Below are 20,759 nucleotides of genomic sequence, written 5' to 3'. Positions count from 1 at the left end.
CCTTTCAAAACTGTACAATTTTTTTTTTCCACTCTTTTTCATTTGATAGTAGACAATAAAGATAGCCAAGTTGAATGATGTGTTTGACGAAGAGGGTGGTGCGACTTTGGAAAAAAATGCGCTGGACTATGAGATGTTTTTTTTGTTTAGATAATGCGTTCAAAACTTCAAAAACAAAACTGGGGTAAGGATATTCGAGCGTGTAGCCATAAAGTTGCATATGCATATAGGATATTTATTCTGCATGGCATAGGCTTATGGCATAGAAATGAATTTTGTTTATATATATGGTTGTTTACATTTTTTTTTTTTTTTTTTTTTTTTCCTTACCATCGCGCCATTATGTAGGTGACAAATGTTGATGATAGAATAAGCGACTGATGCTAAAGTGATCTAGGCAAGAGGACTCGAAAAAAAAAAAAAAAAAAAAAAAAAAAAGAGATCAACAATGCATCTGTTCCGTTAAGAAAGAGTTGGGAAGGAGAGACAGAAAGCGAAGGTGGAAGGAGCTTTATGACGCGTCTGTGCTTCCTTATTGTTGGTCCAGGACTGAGTTGATTATCCAACCCTTTAAAGAGGAAGGCATCAGATTCCCGAGGAGAAAAAGGCATTGGCCAATTAGTGGCAAACATTGGCAAGTGAGAGCAGAGAGACTTTTAGCAACAGCAGAACAGCAGGACATGAAGCGGGAAAGGGAAGTAAAATACCAACAATGTATTTAATACTGGATATATATATATATATATTGTTGTATACATGTACTCTCTGTCGCATGATGAGAAAGACGGACATTTTTTTTTTTTTTTTTTTTTTTTTTTTTGCAGATGTTTGTGTGAATCTGTTTGTAGGCGATGAAGTGAGGTATATAATACTGCCCTTTACCTTTGTAAATGTAAAGCATTTTAGAAAGCATTCATAAATTAGTCTGATAAATTAGAACCATCAATGTATACCTTCGCTGTATAGAAATATGAACATCTGTATTTTCCCATGTAAGACTCTGGAGCTGGGATGCAGGAATTTTTTTTTTTTTTTTTTTTTTTTTTCGCAAAAAAAGTGGCCATGAGTATATATATAAATGTATACATGTATCTACATATACACATTAGTATACGTGCTGGATAATATACACAGATATACATATCCTAGAACACATCTTCTTTGTTCTAACTGGCAAAAAAATAAAAGAAAAAGACTTCATTCGGCTCAAAAAAGTCCAATAGTATTCTGTGTGTTGTTAGCAATATCAAAAAAAAAACACAATCGACTGGCACCATCGATCATGCTGTTATTTTAGGCCCATCAAGGACAAGTTAGACACATCATTGCCTTTTCTAATGATCAACCATTGAGGACACATGTAAAGCCCAATCCTTCTTCCTTTATAACAATGAATACTAGACTCATTCTATGGTGTATAAACAGTTGGATATATTTAAACATTTTTGTACAAGATGACATGTTACATGTTACGCAAGATGACGGACATGGCATAAACTCTTTTTTGCCTAACCAACAAAACCCAAAAATCCAATGCTCTTTTTTTTTTTTTTTTTTTTTTTTTTTGTTCTGCTTATCCAATGGGAAAGATGCTGTCTACGGAGCCTATAAAAGTAACTTGTTCATCATGTGGGAGCAAGCCATTAGCAACGATGACTTTTAAGTCTAGTTATCCAAATATATATATATATATTTATATACACATACATATAGTATCTTTAATGGCACGGGAGAGAACAGAGAGAGAGGGAGAGAGAAGACAACCAAGGATTTTTTATATATATTTATTTTGGTAATCCAGGATTGGATATGGTAAACCGTACTTGTTTTACTTGTTTGATCGCCAATTGAAAGATGGAAGCACGGAAACATGGTTAGAGATGAGTAGAGTCGTACAAATATGAAACCAAGGTCTTTCGTTCCTGATTCTATCGGCAAAAAAAAGAGAAAAGAAAAGCAAGACGCGTAATATATATAAACAGAAGCCTATTGACAGCCAGCGAGACTAACGCCACACCAATGCCCTTGTTTTTTGCTTTGTGGGCATGACCAGCTCGATTCGCGCGTGTGTATGTGCCTGTTCTTTATTTTCGTGTTTCATGTGGATGTTTTGGGTCATCTTGTGAAAGTTGTAACATGTAAGCTGGCAGTAACGTTATAAAACAAGTAAGGAACAAGGGGAGGTACTTCCCCTCTCCCACAGCTTGTTGCACATGAAATGGTTGGCCTGCATACATGAACAAAAGAAAACAATTGTTCACTTGACCCACGAGGCGGGTAAAAAAAAAAAAAAAAAAAAAAAAAAAAACAGATACAGTAGACTAGTCCTTTTTTTTTTTTTTTTTTACAAAGCGATTAACATTAATGTCTCTAGTCTAGCAACAACAACCTTCCCCTTGTCTAGGCGTGCATCGTGATCACCATGCAGTGCACTGTCAGCCGCATGAATCCAAAAAACGGATTGATATTGTTGTTGTTGTTGTTGTGTTGTTGTGGTGCTGAGCACACTTGAATGAATATGTGTCTGTGCCACCTTCTCTTCTTCTCCCCATTTTTCGTGTATTTTCCATCAAAGAAAAAAAAAGTCTTTGAATTATACGTACTACATTTTATATCCATGTACATGTACATTCACATTTTTCAGGGCGCGTAGTTCCAGTAGAGTCGCGCATGACAACAGAAAGGTAAAAAGGATGGATAGATAAACGTATGCCGAACTGGTTCATCAAACCGCTCATTGTGTGAAAATCTGGTCATGAGATTGGGCCATGAAGGTGATGTGCATGAGTCTTTTCCGTTACTTCTTTAATGTTTTTCTTTTGTCCTTTTCTTCCTTTCTTTCTCTCAATCCCCTCGACATTCCTTCCTCCTTATTTCTTTCCCCTCTCTTCCCTTCTCTCCTCTCCGCTTGAAAGTCTATAAAGTGATGAACAGATGACTAGGCACTTCATAGACAGGATGATTTGGAAAAAGCCGTTTGGTTGGGCGTTCAGGATTTTTGGTTATAGTTGATTCATTGGAGGTGGTTTGGATCTGGTGTCCAATAGTCCCATATCATATCCCACAATGAGAATGACGATATGTGGTTTGCCATCTTTTTTTTTTTTTTTTTTTTTTTCCTTACTATTAATATTTTACAAGATAGCATTCTTTTTTATTGACCTTGCCTACTTTACTTTAGCCGGATGCAAAATCAAGGGGAATGGCATATCTTGGATACGAATTCAGTTCCAAATAGGCCGATGATGGGTTCATATTACAGATATATACACCGAATTGTCTATATGCAGCATTGAGTTGCAGTGCAGGTGATTATGCACGGGTCACGATCAATTGTGCGCATTCAAGCAAACATGTTTATGTACAAAGATACAAAGGAAAAAAAAAAAAAAAAAAAAAAATCTCGATCTTTCTGACGCATGCAAATGCTACAACAGATATATCCTCAGCTTGTTCTATTTCGTCTCCCGTCCGTTTCCTTTTTTTTTTTTTTTTTTTTTTTTTTACCATCCAAAGAAGAGCCCACAAGGGAATCCCAGGAGATGTTTACGCGCACATTTTTGGAACACCGGCGCGAGACAAAAAAGGGCCAAAAATGAAAAAAGGATCAACATGCGATGGGAGTGAACAATTCAAAGTGAGACAAAGCGTTGAGCAAATGGTGAAGCAAAAAATAATAATGGTAAAAAAGAAAAAGCGAATGGTCTAGGTCGATATACTCATCATCTAGATATATCCATCCAGGTTTCATTTCTTTCTTTTAAATCTTTCCAATGATATGACCAACGACATGGAATAACATTTTTATGTTCTACTGACAGAATAAACATATTCATAAAAAAAAAAAAAAGAAAGAAAAAGATGGTGCTGTGGATACAGATGCCACTGCCGGTCTTCAAGATGACAGTAGTTTAGCACAGCATTCGGTTTCATGTGGACAGATACATAACGGTTCCACTTTTGTACGAGGGCGAGCAAACTACCCAAACTCTTTTGGTTATCCCCTGGTTGGTTAGACTATAGATTAGAGCCGTCGAATGAACATCGCCCCTGAAATAAAAAAAGAATATGGTTTATTTTTTATCCTTGTCTCAATTGGTGCGGAAACGCTTTTGAAGCGAAAAGAGATTCCTTGTACATGTACAAAGCCGTAACAAGGAAAATCATGGGATGAATGGAACACTTTCAGTGCTTGTGTTTTTACAAATTCACTTTAGGATCTGTGAGATACAAATCTGTCCTCGGATGCTGTTCTTGCAATGCATTGTGAATGTGAATAGGAGAAACGACCCTTTTCCTCCCCACCATGGCAAAGCGAAAAAGATACAAAAAAATAAAAAAAAAAAAAAGCAATGCTTTGTGCAACCATTGGGACACTTTTTTTTTTTTTTTGAATCTCAGATGGCCTTTTTGGCTGCTGGTTCTTTGCTTACCACACACTCACAGACGCACATACAACAACAAACAACCCAAAACATCAATCCATATTCAATCGATACTTACTTAATACACATTCAATGCATTATATGCATATTCAATGCACTCCAACGCTCCCGCTCCTTTGCGCGATGGATTTGCACACAACGCGTTTTCTTTTTCGTGTCTACTATAGTTCCATTTATACAGGGTAGGCACTGGAATGGTCCCATCTCATCCAACCATAGCCAACATGACAAACTAAAAAAAAAAAAAAAAAAAGAAAAAAGAAAAAAAGTATTCAAATGAACATAATCAATACAATCCTCAATACTTTTTATTTCTTGATATTGATAAAATATCGAACCAATTCAGCTCCATTGTCCCATCCATACTTTCTCTTGCCAATCGCCTGCTCTTCTCATTGGAAAGGAAAAGTGTAGGGGAAAAGAAAGAGAGGCTTTCTATGCCTATGCGCTTGCTAGTTTTGTTCCCTTTTTCTCTTCTTTTCTTTTCTTTTCTTTTTCCTTTTCTTTTTCTTTTTCTTCTTCTTCTTCGCCCCACCTTGTTTCGACACTGTGTTTGAATTCAAGAAAGGAAACTCCATCCGCAATTCCTCCTCCATCTTCCATTCTCATTCCTCATTGAGAAAGAAAGAGCTCTCTCACCCTCCCACTGTCACATTTCTTTAACATTTATCATCCCCCCATCTTTTCCCAAATAATCAAGTATCAAATTAACAAAAAAAAAAAAAAAAAAAACGTTTACTAACCATTAACTAACGATATAGTTTTTTTTTTAAGAAAAAAAAAAGAGAAACGCCTTGGAAGAAGGAAAAAAAGGAACATTGCATTCTGTCTTTTTCTTTTTCTGTATTTATTGTATATAACAAAATAGGACTATTTAGGAAGTCGAACAACCCATTCAAGTCTTTGGTTCAATTTCTTTTTCCCGGAACAATTGATTCACCAATTTTGTAAAAAAAAAAAACAAAAAAAAAAGAAAACCCCTTCGTAAATTTCCAAAAAAAAAAACACACACACACGTTTTATTCAATATGGCTTCTAGCAATGTGTCATTCCCCAAAGGAAGTTTTTTCATTCAGTCAGGCATTGCAGGCCTCGTTCTTGATCTTGAGAGCGGGTTCTTGAAAGATCCTACCAAGGCCGGTGCCCGTATCGAGCTCGCACATTCCAAAGCTACCAAGAACGCTGAAGTCACCCCTCAGCTGGAATTGCAGCTCTGGAGGGCCGAGGAGGGTTATCTCGTCAATGTCCGAACTGGCTATGTCTTGGACGTCCAAGGAGGCAAGTCTTTTTTTTTTTTTTTTTTTTTTTATACATAAACAGTTTTTTAATTTTATTGGAGAAATTGGAGACGGGAGGCGAAATGGGATGGGGGCGGGACAGGGGTAAGGGGTAAGGGGTTGTCCTATTATAATACTAGGTTCAACAATTGGAGGAGCCGCCAGATGCTCTTACTCCGTCAGCATCGAATCGGAATACTCTCTCCATCATTATATAAATCTCTATTATGGTGCCTTAAAACACTATAGAAGTTTAGATATATATATAAAAAAAAAAAAAAAAAAAACTTTCCTTTGGAAAGCAATCGAGGATCAGTAAAGTCTAGTTTGTCAATGATTAGTTTGTCAGTAGATTTTTTTTTTTCTCAAGATTTTTCCAAAGGGAGATGGGGTCAAGGGTCAAAATGTGTTTGTTGCATGCTTCTGAACCACGTCAAGGCCTAGATGAATCCATTGTTGACCATGTACTTTTGTTAATCTCTATCTCTTCGTTTTTCTGTTGCATAATCCAGGTGCTCTCCGTGCCAACTCGCGTATCATCCAGAATGTCCGCAAGACTGGCAAGGTAATGTAGCCACAGTCTGGCCATCACCAAGACGCAATTGGTTAAAAAAAAAAAAAAAATCGTGCTTAATGCTTTTATGTATGTATCCATTACTGATCATCTTTGACTGTACACTCTATTGAATCCTAATAGGATGCTGCTGGTCAGCAGTGGTTGAACGAGGATGGTGTTCTGACTTTGGCAAGCAATCCTAAGCTTGTCATCACCCTCGACGGCGATGCCACCCGTGATGGCACCAAGATCACTCTTCAAGAGAAGAAGCCCAATAACGAGAAACAGAAATGTAAAGCCTCTTTTTGTACTGCTGAATTCATAAACCCAACCGACCAATGGCAGAGAAGGAAAAACTGATCTTTTTTATTTCTATTGACCATTGAAACATTAAAATAAAATTAGGGTCATTCCCCGCCGGTGGTAACAACCGCCCAGCCTCACCCACACCCTCTAGAGCCGAGTCTATCTCTGTTCGTCCTGACAACTTCCCCACTAACTGGTTCTACATCAAGTCAGCTGCCTCTGGTCTCGTCGTTGATATTGAGCATGGTATCTTCACAGATCCAATGAAGGCTGGTGCTCGCGCTGAAATGAACCACCAGAAGATCGACAATGGAGAAAATCGCCATGCCCTCTTGGAACTTCAACTCTGGCGCTATGAAGCTGGTTTCTTGATCAATCGACGTACCGGTCTTGTTCTTGATATTCAGGGCGGTATGTTTTTTTTTTTTTTTTTTTTTTTTTAGTATTTTTTATTTTTTACTTTTTATTTTTAAATATTAAACGTAGCTCTTCATACATACAACGTTGCTGGTTAACGAGTGAGTAATCAAGACACTGTTTATTGACTGATTCCTTGTATCTTTATCTCCCTCGTTTATAGGCGCCATCAAACTTTCTGCAAGAGTCATTCAATGGCACCGCAAGGCTGGCAAGGCAAGTGACTCTGCGAGAAATACATTTTAACAATGACAATCACTTCTATGTTTATGGTTTCTAATCAACAATACCTGTTGTATCCGGTCCTATATATAGGATGCTCGCAACCAACACTGGTTTTACGAGAATGGCTTCATTGCCAACGTCTACAATTCACGTCTGGTCCTTGATATTGATGGCGACGGAACCAAAGATGGCGCCAAGATTGCGATCGGGGAGCGCAAACCTTCTACTTCAAACTCCGATCAACAATGTAAGCCTGACTACAACGTTATGACATGTCTTCATTATGTTGATTAAAAGAATGCGTCTTGTACTAATATTAAAATCAACTTTCAAAAAATAAAAATAAAAATAAAAAAAAAAAAAAAAACTTGTAGGGATTCTTGAGGAAGCTCGATTCACATGGCTTGGTAGCCCATCTACCGCTGAGAGTATTGCAGACCGTGAGAGTAAGTGATTGGGAAACATTTAGTCAGATACAATACATACATCAGAATCTAACCCATTATGGTTATGCATTCGAAATGGTCATTAGTTCCAGCCCCTGTCACTTTGGCTCCCGTCAAGGTCCCTCCTACCAATGGTTGGTTCTACATCCGGTCATCATCATCTGGTCATGTCGTTGATATTGAGCAGGGCCTGCTCTCCGATCCTATGTCTCCCAATGTCCTTGTCAACATGAACACCCAGATCACCGAGTCCACTGGCGATGATCACTCCAAGATCGAGTCGCAGTTGTGGCGCTATGACAACGGCTATTTTATCAACAGAAGATCTCAGTATGTTCTTGATTGCAAACAGGGTGTTGTCCGTTATGGCGCTCGTCTCATGCAAGGCGTCCGTAAGGAAGGAAAGGTAAAGCAAACAAAACAGTTTTCCCAAAAGAAAAAAAAAAAAGAAAAAAGAAAGAAAAAGAGTTTATGCTCATTATTCATCATTTCATACTCCACTAAAAATAGGAGGGCCACCATCAGCGCTGGGAAGCTGTGAATGGTAGCTTGATCGTCCAAGGCAAGCCTAACTTTGCTATTGATATTGAGGGTGATGGCTCCAAGACAGGTGCACGTCTCTCACTCCAGCGTCCCAAGTCACAGAATAACCTTGACCAGCAGTGTAAGCTATTAACTCTATAAAACTAACGTTAGTATAGAACGAAATATATTTACTTACCTTTGGTTCACTTTTTTTTTTTTTTTTTTTATAGGGGAGTTCGTACCTGCCATCTTTGAATGGCTCAAATACGACCGTACTATTACTAGGACTGGTAAAAAGCATTTTTTTTTTTTTTTTTTTTTTTTTTTTAAAAAAAAAAGTCCATGGTTGGTTTTATTTTACGTATTAATTTTATTTATTTTCTTTACGGATATCAGAGACAACCATCGTAAAAGAAGTGGTCCCCATTCAGAAGGATGACTGGTTTTACATCAAGTCTAGTGCCTCTGGCCTTGTTATGGATCTGGAAGCTGGCTGGATCACTTCAGCTACTGATGTCGGTGCCTACATTTCTATGAAGAAGCAGCGCCCATTGGAGGATGCAGATAAGAGCCTAGTGGAGCGTCAGCTCTGGAGATACGAAGATGGTTACATTATCAACCGCAGAACCGGCTTTGTTTTTGACATCTATGGCCGCACTGCCGTTGTCGGTGTTAAGCTGATCCAACAGCACAAGGCTTTGACTGAGGTAAAATCTGCTTCCCTCAAAATGCTGCCAATACACTTTCCTTTGATAGTTGCATCACTTGCTTTCCGTTTATAGATTGTTAATATCTTATCTCATCTTTGTAGGCGGAAGGTAGTCATAATCAGCTATGGAATGTTACGGATGGCAATATTCAATTGGTACACAAGCCCAAGTTCGTTGTCAATGTCGAATCTAACAAGGAGGGTTCCCGTGTCCAATTGGTTGAACTCAAGTCATCTTTGGCCTCTGCTAATACCTGTAAGTGTGTGAATCAAAGAAAGGGTGGAGTAATGAAGAAGATAGAGAAGGATTGCAAGCGAACTTTGATTTTTTTTTTTTTTTTTTTAAATTCATTTCTTGATCCGCAGGGACTCTCGAGCTTGCTCAGACATCATGGCTCAAGCAATCTCGCGTCATGACCCGCTCATCGACTTTTGACGAGGGTCTCGAGGAAGCCAAGATTCTCGTCCACACTGATTTCCCCGTTCAAAAATGGTTCTACATCAAGTCCAGAGCTTCTGCCCTTGTTCTTGATGTCGAGCACGGCTTTTTCCGCGACCACACCAAGCCTGGCGCATACCTGGAACTCAACAACCAAAAACTGTTTGCCTCTGCAAAGAGACACGCCCTCTTGGAATTGCAACTTTGGCGCTTCGAGAACGGCTTCATTATCAACCGTCGTACTGGTTTGGTTCTAGATGCCAGTGAAGGCGCTTTGAAGCCAGGCACCCGTCTTATTCAATGGACCCGCAAGACTGAGGACAATGCTAACCAACAGTGGGGTGTCTCCAACGGTTTCATTCATTTGAAGAGTAACCCTGATCTTGTCTTGGACGTTGACGGCGATGGTACTCGCGATGGAGCTCGTATTTCGCTCAATGAACGCAAGGATAAGAAGAACCTCGACCAGCGTTGTAAGTTTACATTGCATAAGCGCAAATATGCACGTGTCGCTTCTGTCAAATAAAACAGCAGCCCCATATCTAATAATAACATCATTTGTTTTCATCTCTTTGACAACTATTAGGGTCCTTCGAGTCCGTCCAGTTCCAATGGCTGACTGAGGAACGCACTGTTTCTACTGAAGATGACGTTGAGCTCCTTAAGGAATACGAGACCAGCCACCTCGCACGTGTGCAGGAGCACAAGAGCGTACCAACTGATTGCTGGTTCTATCTCAAGTCCGGTATCAGTGACCTCGTCCTTGAAATCCAGCATGGCCGTGGCATCAGCCATTTGAAATCCGGCACTCTTATTCAATTGGGTCATCAGAGGCTCAAGTCTGGTAAGAAGTCCCATGCTCTTCTTGAACTTCAGCTCTGGAGATACCAGGATGGCTACATCATCAATCGTCGCTCAGGTCTTGTTCTGTCTGTTGATAAGGGTAAGCTAGTGAAACAGAAGGTTATATCGCATAGTATCATTTAGAGCGCATTGTTGATTTTCTTGCAAACTCGACTCTAACACTTCTAATTTAATCATCTCTTAACTAAATACCCACATAGTCGAAGGCAACGCCAAGCTCATCCAATCGAGTCGTACTAACGCTTCGACTCAGCGCTGGGTCGTCGAGAACGGTGTCATTCGCCTGGCTGCTCACAAGGAGTTCGCTCTGTTCTTGGCCTATGGTCATCAAGGCTCACACGCCTTCATCCGCAAGGTTCGCCAAGGAGATATTCTTCAGACCTGTAAGTTTCTTAACAACAACTCTTTATTTTTATATATATTCGAGTCGTGAACGAGCTCTTAATTATAATATTACAATTTTTATCATTAGGGGCATTCGGCGAGGTTCACTTCTCATGGTTGACCTTGGAACTCTCTACCACGGAGCAGGTCGAGGAGGAAGAGGAAGAAGAGGTGCAAATGGATGTCATCAGTGAGAGCGAAATCACTTACCTTAAGAAGGAAAAAGCCCAAATCCGCAAGCTGGACAAGTTCTCGCAGGTCGCCTATTTCTTCCTTCGTGCTTCCAACGGGTATGTTATTGATATCGAGCATGGCTACTCTATCAATCACATGCGCGTAGGTGCCTATGCTACGGTCCACCCTCAGACAACTGCTGCGTCGTCCAATCAGCATGCTCTTCTGGACATTCAGCTTTGGACCCTCAAGGATGGATATTTGATCAATAAACGCACTGGTCTTGCCTTGACTATTGAGAGTGATATTAAGGAGAATGCCCGCCTCATCCAGGCTCTCCCCAAGAACTCAATCAAGTGGACAATCGAAGGTGGTCGCATCTCCCCTATCACACATACTCACTTGGCTCTAAATATTCGTGATGGACATGTCGTTCTTGTCAACCGCTCTGTTGCCATCACCTGGTCTGTATTTGAGGTCGTCTTCTCATGGCTCATCTTTACTGAGGTTGTCCTTCTTGAGGTTGAAAAACAGGAAGACTTGGAGTTCTATGAAGAGTTTGAAGAGATTGTCTTGCGTTCATCCGCTGGTACTAATGAAGTTATTGAATATGCCAAGACTGAGCAATCCCTTGTCGCTCCCAAGGAGACTTGGTTTTACTTGGTTGTCGGTAACAAGGTTGCTTCCATCTCTACTACTCAATTGCTCGAACGCGGAGCAGAAGGAGCGACGATCCACACCACTGTCCAGAAGCGATTCGGTTCAAACGAACGCCATGCTTTGGTTGATCTCCAACTCTGGAAGCTTGAGGACTCTTATATTATCAACCGCTTCACTGGTCTTTATTTAACCGTCGACAGCAATGGCTCTCTGGTCTTGGCCAAAAAGCAGACAGATGCTTCGCGCCAGCAATGGCAGTTCTCAGAGGATGGTTCCTTGTCTTTGATCTCCAACTCTAATCAAGTTGTCGACTTTGTAGATAATAAGGCTGTTCTCGTCGAGCGCTCTATCAGCAAGACTGTCTGGGCATATGATGCTGTCAAGTTTACTTGGCTCACCACCTTGGAGGTCAACCAGTCGTACGATGTCAATATGATTGAGCGTGAAGTCACTGAGTACAAGACTGTCTACACCCGCTATATCCAATATCTCACTCGATACACTATCACGACGACCACAATCACCAGAACCCGTCGCATTGTCCGCGTCCACAGACAAAGCCCTATCCAGAATGCCACTGTCCTGGAGACTGACGGCACCATCTGGGCTTGCCATTTAGTTGAAGCTGGTACTGGCGTCGACTATGAGATGCAGCTCTTGTCCGATAACACCAAGAACGTCTACTACATCTACGTTCAATGGGGATCCACCGAAGGTCAGCTCGAAGGCCCTTATGATAGTGCAGAGATCGCAACAAGGGAGTTCCAGGAGATCTTCTCATCCAAGATTGGCATTGAGTGGACCGAGAGGGAGGCTGTCATTTCATCTGGTGAGGAATGGACTACTGTTGACTTTGAATACGACACTATTGTGATTGAAAGCGATAGCGCCGGAACTGTCACCGGAACTGTCACCAAGAAGGGCACTGCTGATACCTCAGCAACTCGTAGCCTCCCAAGATCTGATTCAAACCCTCGTATTGACACTGTTAACCCTATGGCCGATGAGGTTGAGGTTTACAAGGATAGCGAAGTTTACCATACTATCCTTACACAGCGTGCTACTGGCATCATTTACACTACTCAGCTGCTCTATAACACTGTCACCAAGACTTACTATGTCTATCTTGGTTGGGGTGAGTCTGATTACACCCTTGATGGACCTTACGAGACTGTTGAAATCGCAAAGTCTCAATTCAAGAACAAATATGTTGAGACCTTTGGTATTTCCTGGGATACTCGCAAAACTACCACCACCACTGAGTGGGATGTTGTCCATCATGAAATCAACTTTGAGGAAGATATCATCCAGGTTGTTGACGACGAGCATGTCGAGTCCAGCACTACTATTGCTACTGAGGAGGTCAAAGATATCACTACAAGTAGCAATGTCATTGTAGCCCACGAGGTCGAGACAACTGTGGAGGATAAGGGTACAAAGGAGACATCCACAGTTAAGGAAATTAGCAACACAACTCTAACTATCACCAAGCCTGCAGTCAGCAAGGAGACTTCATGGTTCCGTAGAATCTCCCCTACACCTGGCAGTACTGCGGCTGGAGCTGTTGTCGGTGTCCTTTTGCAAGTGAATGGCATCTGGAAGCGCAAGACAAATGTTGTTACCACTCGTAAGGCTGCAGTTGACGAAGTCTGTCCTATTGCTAAGACTTCCGTTGTCTACTTCGATGAGGATGTCTACAATGCTGTCGTTACAGAGAAGAGCACTGGTGCCACTCATGTAGTACAACTTATTTATAACTCCGAGCAACACGTCTACTACATCTACTATCGCTGGGATGAGACACACTATCGTCTCAGCGAACCTATCAATACCATCGAGGAGGCTAAGAAGACATACCAGATTACCTACCACGATAAATTTGGTGTTGAATGGAAAGATCGCGAGACTTGCGTCAATGGTATGTTTAATTCTAATGACAAGGAGAAAAAAAAACCGAATATCTTTGCATTTTTTTAACTAATAACGACTCTATTGCTTTATTAGATAAATGGACTTACCAAACACAAGTCTACGAAGTCTACGAGACAATCGAAGAGATTGAGGAAGACATTGATGAAGAGGAGGTTGCCACCATCATGGCTCAAAATCGTGTTATCAAAGTTGACGATGAGACTACCAAGGTTGAAACGACAATCGTCAATACTCAGAATGATGTCGTTGTTGAGACAGTCAAGGATGTTGCGATTGTAACAGGAGACCAAGTAGAGAGTAGAAAAACTACTGTCTCCAGGAATGACGAGCAAACTCAGAGTGTTACGATTGAGGAAATAGTAGAAGAGGCCACAAGCATTGCTGTTGCTGATGATGTTAAGGATCGCAGAGAGGTTAAAACTATCAAGACAGGAGTCATTGCAGAGCCTGCAGTCACAAAGGAGACCTCATGGTTCCGTCGCATTGCCTCTGGAGCCGAGGGAGTTGCTAGTGGAGCCTTGGAGAAGGTCGATGGTGTTTGGAAGAGATCTGTCCAGGTGCTGACCACTCGCAAGGCTAAGGCCGATGAAGTTGCACCCATTGCCGAACACTCTATCGTGTACTATGATGATGAAGTATATGATTCTGTGTTGGTTGAGAAGGACACTGGTAAGAAGCACGTCACCCAGCTCTTGTATGACACTAAGGAGAATGTGTACTATGTCTACTACCGCTGGAGTGAGACCGACTACAAGCTTGATGGACCCCACAAGACAATTGAGGAAGCCAAGGAAGCCTTCAAGATCATCTATAAGAGCACCTTTGGCATTACCTGGTCTGAGCGCGAAAATGTTACTTCTGGTAAATCCAATTCAAATGAACTTTTGGGTTCTTAATTAATCGTTATTAAGACATGCTAACAGTATATTGCTCTATTGCAATTAATAGAACGCTATACTTACATCATCCAAGAATACGAAACCGTCGAAGAAATCGAGGAAATCGAAGAGATTGTGGATGAAAAGGAAGCTGAGATTATCATTACCTGCGGAGAACAGAGAGAAATCAAGGATATCAGTGTCCATACCGAGAAAACCCAGGAGACCATTACTCACGAAAGTGGTACTGCTGTCGAAAGCTCTTCAAATGAGATTATCTTTGAAAAGGAAAAGGAGAAAGAGAAGAGCCCTGATGTAGCCGTTGTTCAGGACAAGGATGTCAAGCAGAGTGTGGTTACCAGGAAGACTGGAACCGTTAGCCAGCCTGCTGTCCCAAAGGAGACTTCCTGGTTCCGTCGTATTCTTCCAGCTGGTGAGGCTGTCACAAAGGGTGCTATTCTCACAATTGGAGGTGTTGCATATGGCGCTTTCCAGAAGGTTGACGGTGTCTTGAAACGCACAGTCCAGGTTTTGACCACTCGTAAGGCCAAGGTTGACGAAGTTGCTCCCATTGCCAAGCACTCATTTGTCTACTATGATGACGAGGTGTATGACTGTGTCTTGACTGAGAATGGTACAGACAAGAAGTATGTCATTCAGCTGCTGTTCGACTCTAAGCAGAAGGTCTACTATGTCTACTACCGCTGGAACGAGACCGAGTACACACTCGATGGACCTCACGAAGATGTTGATCGTGCCAAGGAAGCCTTCAAGGTCACCTACACTCAGAAGTTCGGCATCGAATGGAAGGACCGTGAGAATGCTGTTTCAGGTAAGGATAAGGAGTAGTTGCTCAGTATTTGTTTGTGCTAAAAGAATAGGGCCAGAGAGTGTCAAAGATACTGACTGTTATGTCTTTGGATGTGTGTAATAGATCGCTTCACCTATGTCCACCAGATCTATGAGACCTATGAGGAAGTCGAAGAGGTCGAAGAGATCGTGGAGGAGAAGGATGTCGAGGTCACTGTCGTGGAGGAGAGACAAGCAGTCATTGAAGGAATCCCAGTACAGGAGGAGACTACCACTACCACCACAGAGACCGTTACTGGTGAGATTAAGGTTGAACAGACCGATAAGGCCGAGGTCATCACTCATGAGGACAAGAAGGTCATCAAGGCAGTTGCCACTGTTACCCATGTGGGAGAGGTCCCTCAACCTGCCATCTCTAAGGAGACCTCATGGTTCCGTCGCATTGCCTCTGGAGCTGAAGCAGCCATTAGTGGAGCATTGGAGAAGGTCGATGGCGTTTGGAAGAGATCTGTCGAGGTCATAGTCACTCGCAAGGGTAAGGTCGATGAGGCTGCACCCATTGCCGAACACTCTATCGTGTACTATGATGATGAAGTATATGATTCTGTGTTGGTTGAGAAGGACACTGGCAAGAAGCACGTCACCCAGCTTTTGTATGACACTAAGGAGAATGTGTACTATGTCTACTACCGCTGGAGTGAGACCGACTACAAGCTTGATGGACCCCACAAGACAATTGCGGAAGCCAAGGAAGCCTTCAAGGTCACCTATGTAACCATCTTTGGCATCACTTGGACTGAGCGCGAAACAGCTGTTTCTGGTAAGGATCTATACCATCTCTACTATGTACTGTGAGGCTATATATGAATGATGTTTACTAATCTATCTACTGAATGTTCACTCTATTATAGAACGCTTCACCTACCAAACAATCACACATGAGGTAGTCGAAGAAACCGAGGTGATTGAGGAAGTAATCGAAGAGACAGAAGTTACCACTGTTGTCACTGAAGAAACAAAGAGTACCACTGGTGATGTCATTATCAAAGAGGAAACCAAGACCATCAACCAAGGAGAGGAGATCATCCTTGAGCACCACGAGCAGAAGGAGACAGTCATTGAACCCAAGGATGAAGTAGAAGAGAAGGAAGTGACTGTAGCTGGAGAGAAGAAGGTCATCGAGGTTGCCACCAAGATTGAAAAAGGAGTTGTCACTCAGCCAGCCGTCCCCAAGAAGGCTTCATGGTTCCGCCGTGTTGTCAAATCAGGTGAAGACACAATCAGGGGAGTTGGATCAGCTGTCGCTGGTGCTGCAGAGAGCGCTGCTCATGGTGTTGGTCAAGTTGCCCAGGATGTTGCCACTGGAGCTGAAGGTGTTGCATATGGCGCTTTGCAGAAGGTTGACGGTGTCTGGAAGCGCACAGTTCAAGTCCTGACCATCCGTAAGGCCAAGGTTGATGAAGTTGCTCCTATTGCCAAGCACTCATTCGTATACTATGATGAAGATGAAGTATATGACTGTGTCTTTATTGAGAAGAGCACTGGCAAGAAGTACGTTACGCAGCTCTTGTATGACACTAAGAAGGAGGTGTTCTATGTCTACTACCGCTGGAGCGAGACTGAGTACACACTTGATGGACCACATGAGGATGTAGAGAGTGCCAAGGAAGCCTTCAAGATCAGCTACACTCAGAAGTTCGGCATCGAATGGAAGGAGCGCGAGACAGCTGTCACAGGTATAGATTGTAGTTTTTAATTTATTTGACTGATACTGTTTATAGAGGAAGTTGATCTAACAATTCTCTCTTTGATGGTTGTAGAACGCTGGGTCTACCAAACCACAGTCCATGAGACCATCGAGGAAATTGAAGAGGTTGAGGAAGTCGTGGATGAAACCACCGCTGAAACCATCATCATTCGTGAGCAGGACCAACACGTTGTTTTGAAGGGATCAGATCACGTTGTAAAGACGATCGAGGCTAAGCCCGATATTACAATTCCTACCTCTGAGCAAGTTGTTGAACAAGTTATCACGGACGTTGTTGTGACTGAGACAAAGGAGGAGATCAAGAAGGACATCGTTCCTGTTGAGAATGACAAAGACACCACAACGACCACGATCACTGAGACTGTTACGATCCATAAAACAGAGGATAAGACCCCTGTGATTGGAGGAAGCAAGATCAACGAAGTCACTGTCATTGATAAAACGAAGGAAGATGATGAGATCAAGGAGACCACTGCTACAGGTTCGGATGTGAAGGATGCTCCTGCAGTTGTGGAGACCAAGGAAGGAACTATCGTCCCTGAACAAGTGAAAGACAAAGACACCCCAACAGCCACTATCACTGATGAAACTGTTACGGTTGTGGAAGATCATCAAGTCCCTACAGATGTGGAAAGCCAAGAAAAACAAACCACTATCAATGAAGAGGAGGTCGATACTGTCGATACGACTGTTCCCATCAAGAAGACCACTGCTTCAGGCTCAGATGTGAAGGATGTTCCTGCAGATGTGGAGACCAAGGAAGGAACTATCGTCCTTGAACAAGATAAAGACAAAGACACCCCAACAACCACCATCATTGATAAGACTGTTACGGTTGTAGAAAAGGAGCAAGTTCCTACAGTTATTGAAACTACAGAAGAGCAAACCACTGTCTATGAGGAGGAGGTCGATACTGTCGATACGACTGTTCCCAGGAAGGAGACCACTGCTACAGTTCCAGATGTGAAGGAGGTCCCTGCAGTTGTGGAGGTCAAGGAAGAGGTCATCGTCCCTGAACAAGATAAAGACAAAGACACCACAACAACCATCATCACTGATGAGACTGTTATGATTGTAGAAAAGGAGCAAGTCACTACAGTTGTGGAAACTTCAGAAGTACAAATCACTGTCGATGAGGAGGAGGTCGATACTGTCGATAAGACAGTTCCCATCAAGAAGACCACTGCTTCAGGTTCGGATGTGAAGGATGTTCCTGCAGATGTGGAGACCAAGGAAGGAACTATCGTCCTTGAACAAGTGAAAGACAAAGACACCACGACGACCATCATCACTGAGGATACTATTACGATTAAAGAACAAGAGCAAGTCACTACAGTTGTGGAAACTACAGAAGAACAAAGCACTGTCGATGAAGAGGAGGTCGATACTGTCGATAAGACTGTTCCCATCAAGAAGACTATTGCTTCAGGCTCGGATGTGAAGGAGGTCCCAGCAGATGTGGAGACCAAGGAAGGAACTATCATCCCTGAACAAGTGAAAGACAAAGACACCACAACAACGACCATCATTAGTGAGACTGTCACGACTGTAGAAGAGATACAAGTCCCTACAGATGTTGAAACTCTAGAGGAACAAACCACTGTCGAGAAGATCATCATTAGCAAGGAGGCTATTGCTACAGCTCCAGAAGCGAAGGATATTCCTGCAAGTGAGGAGGCCAAGGAGGGTGTCATTATTGCCGAGAAGAAGGATGACAATAATGTCACAGAGACCACCATCACTGAGAAAACTGTTACGATTCAAGTTGAGGAGCAAGCCCCTGTAGTCGAGCAGACGAAGAAAGATGAAGTCCAAGAGACCACTCGCGTCAGGGAGACTTGTATCGTCACTCAGCCTGCTGTTCCTAAAGAGACTTCCTGGCTCCGTCGTATTCTTCCAGCTGGTGAGGCTGTCACAAAGGGTGCTATTCTCACAATTGGAGGTGTTGCATATGGCGCTTTCCAGAAGGTTGACGGTGTCTTGAAACGCACAGTCCAGGTTTTGACCACTCGTAAGGCCAAGGTTGACGAAGTTGCTCCCATTGCCAAGCACTCATTTGTCTACTATGATGACGAGGTGTATGACTGTGTCTTGACTGAGAATGGTACAGACAAGAAGTATGTCATTCAGCTGCTGTTCGACTCTAAGCAGAAGGTCTACTATGTCTACTACCGCTGGAACGAGACCGAGTACACACTCGATGGACCTCACGAAGATGTTGATCGTGCCAAGGAAGCCTTCAAGGTCACCTACACTCAGAAGTTCGGCATCGAATGGAAGGACCGTGAGAATGCTGTTTCAGGTAAGGATAAGGAGTAGTTGCTCAGTATTTGTTTGTGCTAAAAGAATAGGGCCAGAGAGTGTCAAAGATACTGACTGTTATGTCTTTGGATGTGTGTAATAGATCGCTTCACCTATGTCCACCAGATCTATGAGACCTATGAGGAAGTCGAAGAGGTCGAAGAGATCGTGGAGGAGAAGGATGTCGAGGTCACTGTCGTGGAGGAGAGACAAGCAGTCATTGAAGGAATCCCAGTACAGGAGGAGACTATTACCACCACCACAGAGACCGTTACTGGTGAGATTAAGGTTGTGCAGACTGATAAGGCCGAGGTCATCACTCATGAGGACAAGAAGATCATCAAGGCAGTTGCCACTGTTACCCATGTGGGAGAGGTCCCACAACCTGCCATCTCTAAGGAGACCTCATGGTTCCGTCGCGCCGCTGGTGGAGCATTGGAGAAGGTCGATGGTGTTTGGAAGAGATCTGTCCAGGTGTTGACCACTCGCAAGGCCAAGGTCGATGAAGTTGCACCCATTGCCAAGACTTCATATGTCTATTTCGATGATGTCGAAGTCTATGATTCGATTCTTGTTGACAAGAACAGCCGCTTGACCCATCACATCCAACTTATTTTCGACAGCGAGAGCTCATCCTACTATGTGTATAACCGTTGGGGTGAAAAGGACTACAAGCTTGATGGACCCCACAAGACAATCGAGGATGCCAAGGCTAGCTTCTATCTCATTTACAAGGAGTGGTTCGGACTAGAATGGTCACAGCGCCAGATCAGTACTTCCGGTATGTATAGATAAGGAAGTGTCCAAAGTATTTAAATCGTTATGCTATTGAAAGGTTGCCAAGTACTAACTGCTTTTGTGCCAAATGTGCCTTAAAATAGAGCGCTACACGGTTGAGACGATCACCTACGAAACAATTGAAGAAACCGAAACAATTGAGGAGATCATTAACGAGAAAGAGGTCGTTGTTCAACGCACTGAAGATGTGGGCACCGGAAATGACACAGTCATCAAGACTGAGACTATTACTGTCATCACAGAGCCACAGATCTGTATCGAATATGTTGAGAAAACTCCTATCATCGTTGAAGTGGATGTAGAAGGAGAGAAAGAGATCAAGACCATCATTACGAAGGAGAAGAAGGAGAAGGGAGTCGTCACTCAGCCAGCCGTCTCCAAGAAGGCTTCATGGTTCCGCCGTGTTGTCAAATCAGGTGAAGACACAATCAGGGGAGTTGGATCAGCTGTCGCTGGTGCTGCAGAGAGCGCTACTCATGGCCTTGGTCATGTCGCCCGGGATGTTGCCACTGGAGCTGGAGGTGTTGCATATGGCGCTTTGCAGAAGGTTGATGGTGTCTGGAAGCGCACAGTTCAAGTCCTGACCATCCGTAAGGCCAAGGTTGATGAAGTTGCTCCTATTGCCAAGCACTCATTCGTATACTATGATGAAGATGAAGTATATGACTGTGTCTTTATTGAGAAGAGCACTGGCAAGAAGTACGTTACACAGCTCTTGTATGACACTAAGAAGGAGGTGTTCTATGTCTACTACCGCTGGAGCGAGACTGAGTACACGCTTGATGGACCACATGAGGATGTAGAGAGTGCCAAGGAAGCCTTCAAGATCAGCTACACTCAGAAGT

General features: G+C 42.7%; 2 protein-coding genes across 2 annotated transcripts; both read left to right on the top strand.

The window, feature by feature from the left end:
* Nucleotides 1-5,182: 5,182 nt before the first annotated feature.
* On the top strand, nucleotides 5,183-8,436 carry BCR41DRAFT_176180 (hypothetical protein). The gene is made up of 9 exons (XM_022019734.1): nucleotides 5,183-5,723; nucleotides 6,235-6,287; nucleotides 6,420-6,570; nucleotides 6,684-6,995; nucleotides 7,165-7,217; nucleotides 7,317-7,473; nucleotides 7,601-7,672; nucleotides 7,759-8,336; nucleotides 8,428-8,436. The coding sequence occupies exons 1-8, from the start codon at nucleotides 5,474-5,476 to the stop codon at nucleotides 8,211-8,213; spliced, it is 1,503 nt and encodes a 500-aa protein (XP_021877200.1). The 5' UTR covers nucleotides 5,183-5,473; the 3' UTR covers nucleotides 8,214-8,336; nucleotides 8,428-8,436.
* A 964-nt stretch (nucleotides 8,437-9,400) lies between these two features.
* On the top strand, nucleotides 9,401-9,796 carry BCR41DRAFT_278629 (hypothetical protein; the record flags this gene model as incomplete). The annotated part of the gene is made up of 1 exon (XM_022020204.1): nucleotides 9,401-9,796. A coding segment is annotated over one exon (396 nt), but the record flags the coding sequence as incomplete, so codon positions are not given.
* Between the last annotated feature and the right edge of the window lie 10,963 nt (nucleotides 9,797-20,759).

Source organism: Lobosporangium transversale (genome assembly GCF_002105155.1).
Source record: "Lobosporangium transversale strain NRRL 3116 chromosome Unknown BCR41scaffold_49, whole genome shotgun sequence".
Taxonomy (NCBI): Eukaryota; Fungi; Mortierellomycota; class Mortierellomycetes; order Mortierellales; family Mortierellaceae; genus Lobosporangium; species Lobosporangium transversale.
Note: the sequence above shows the minus strand (reverse complement) of the source record. Positions and strands in the feature narration are given on the sequence as shown.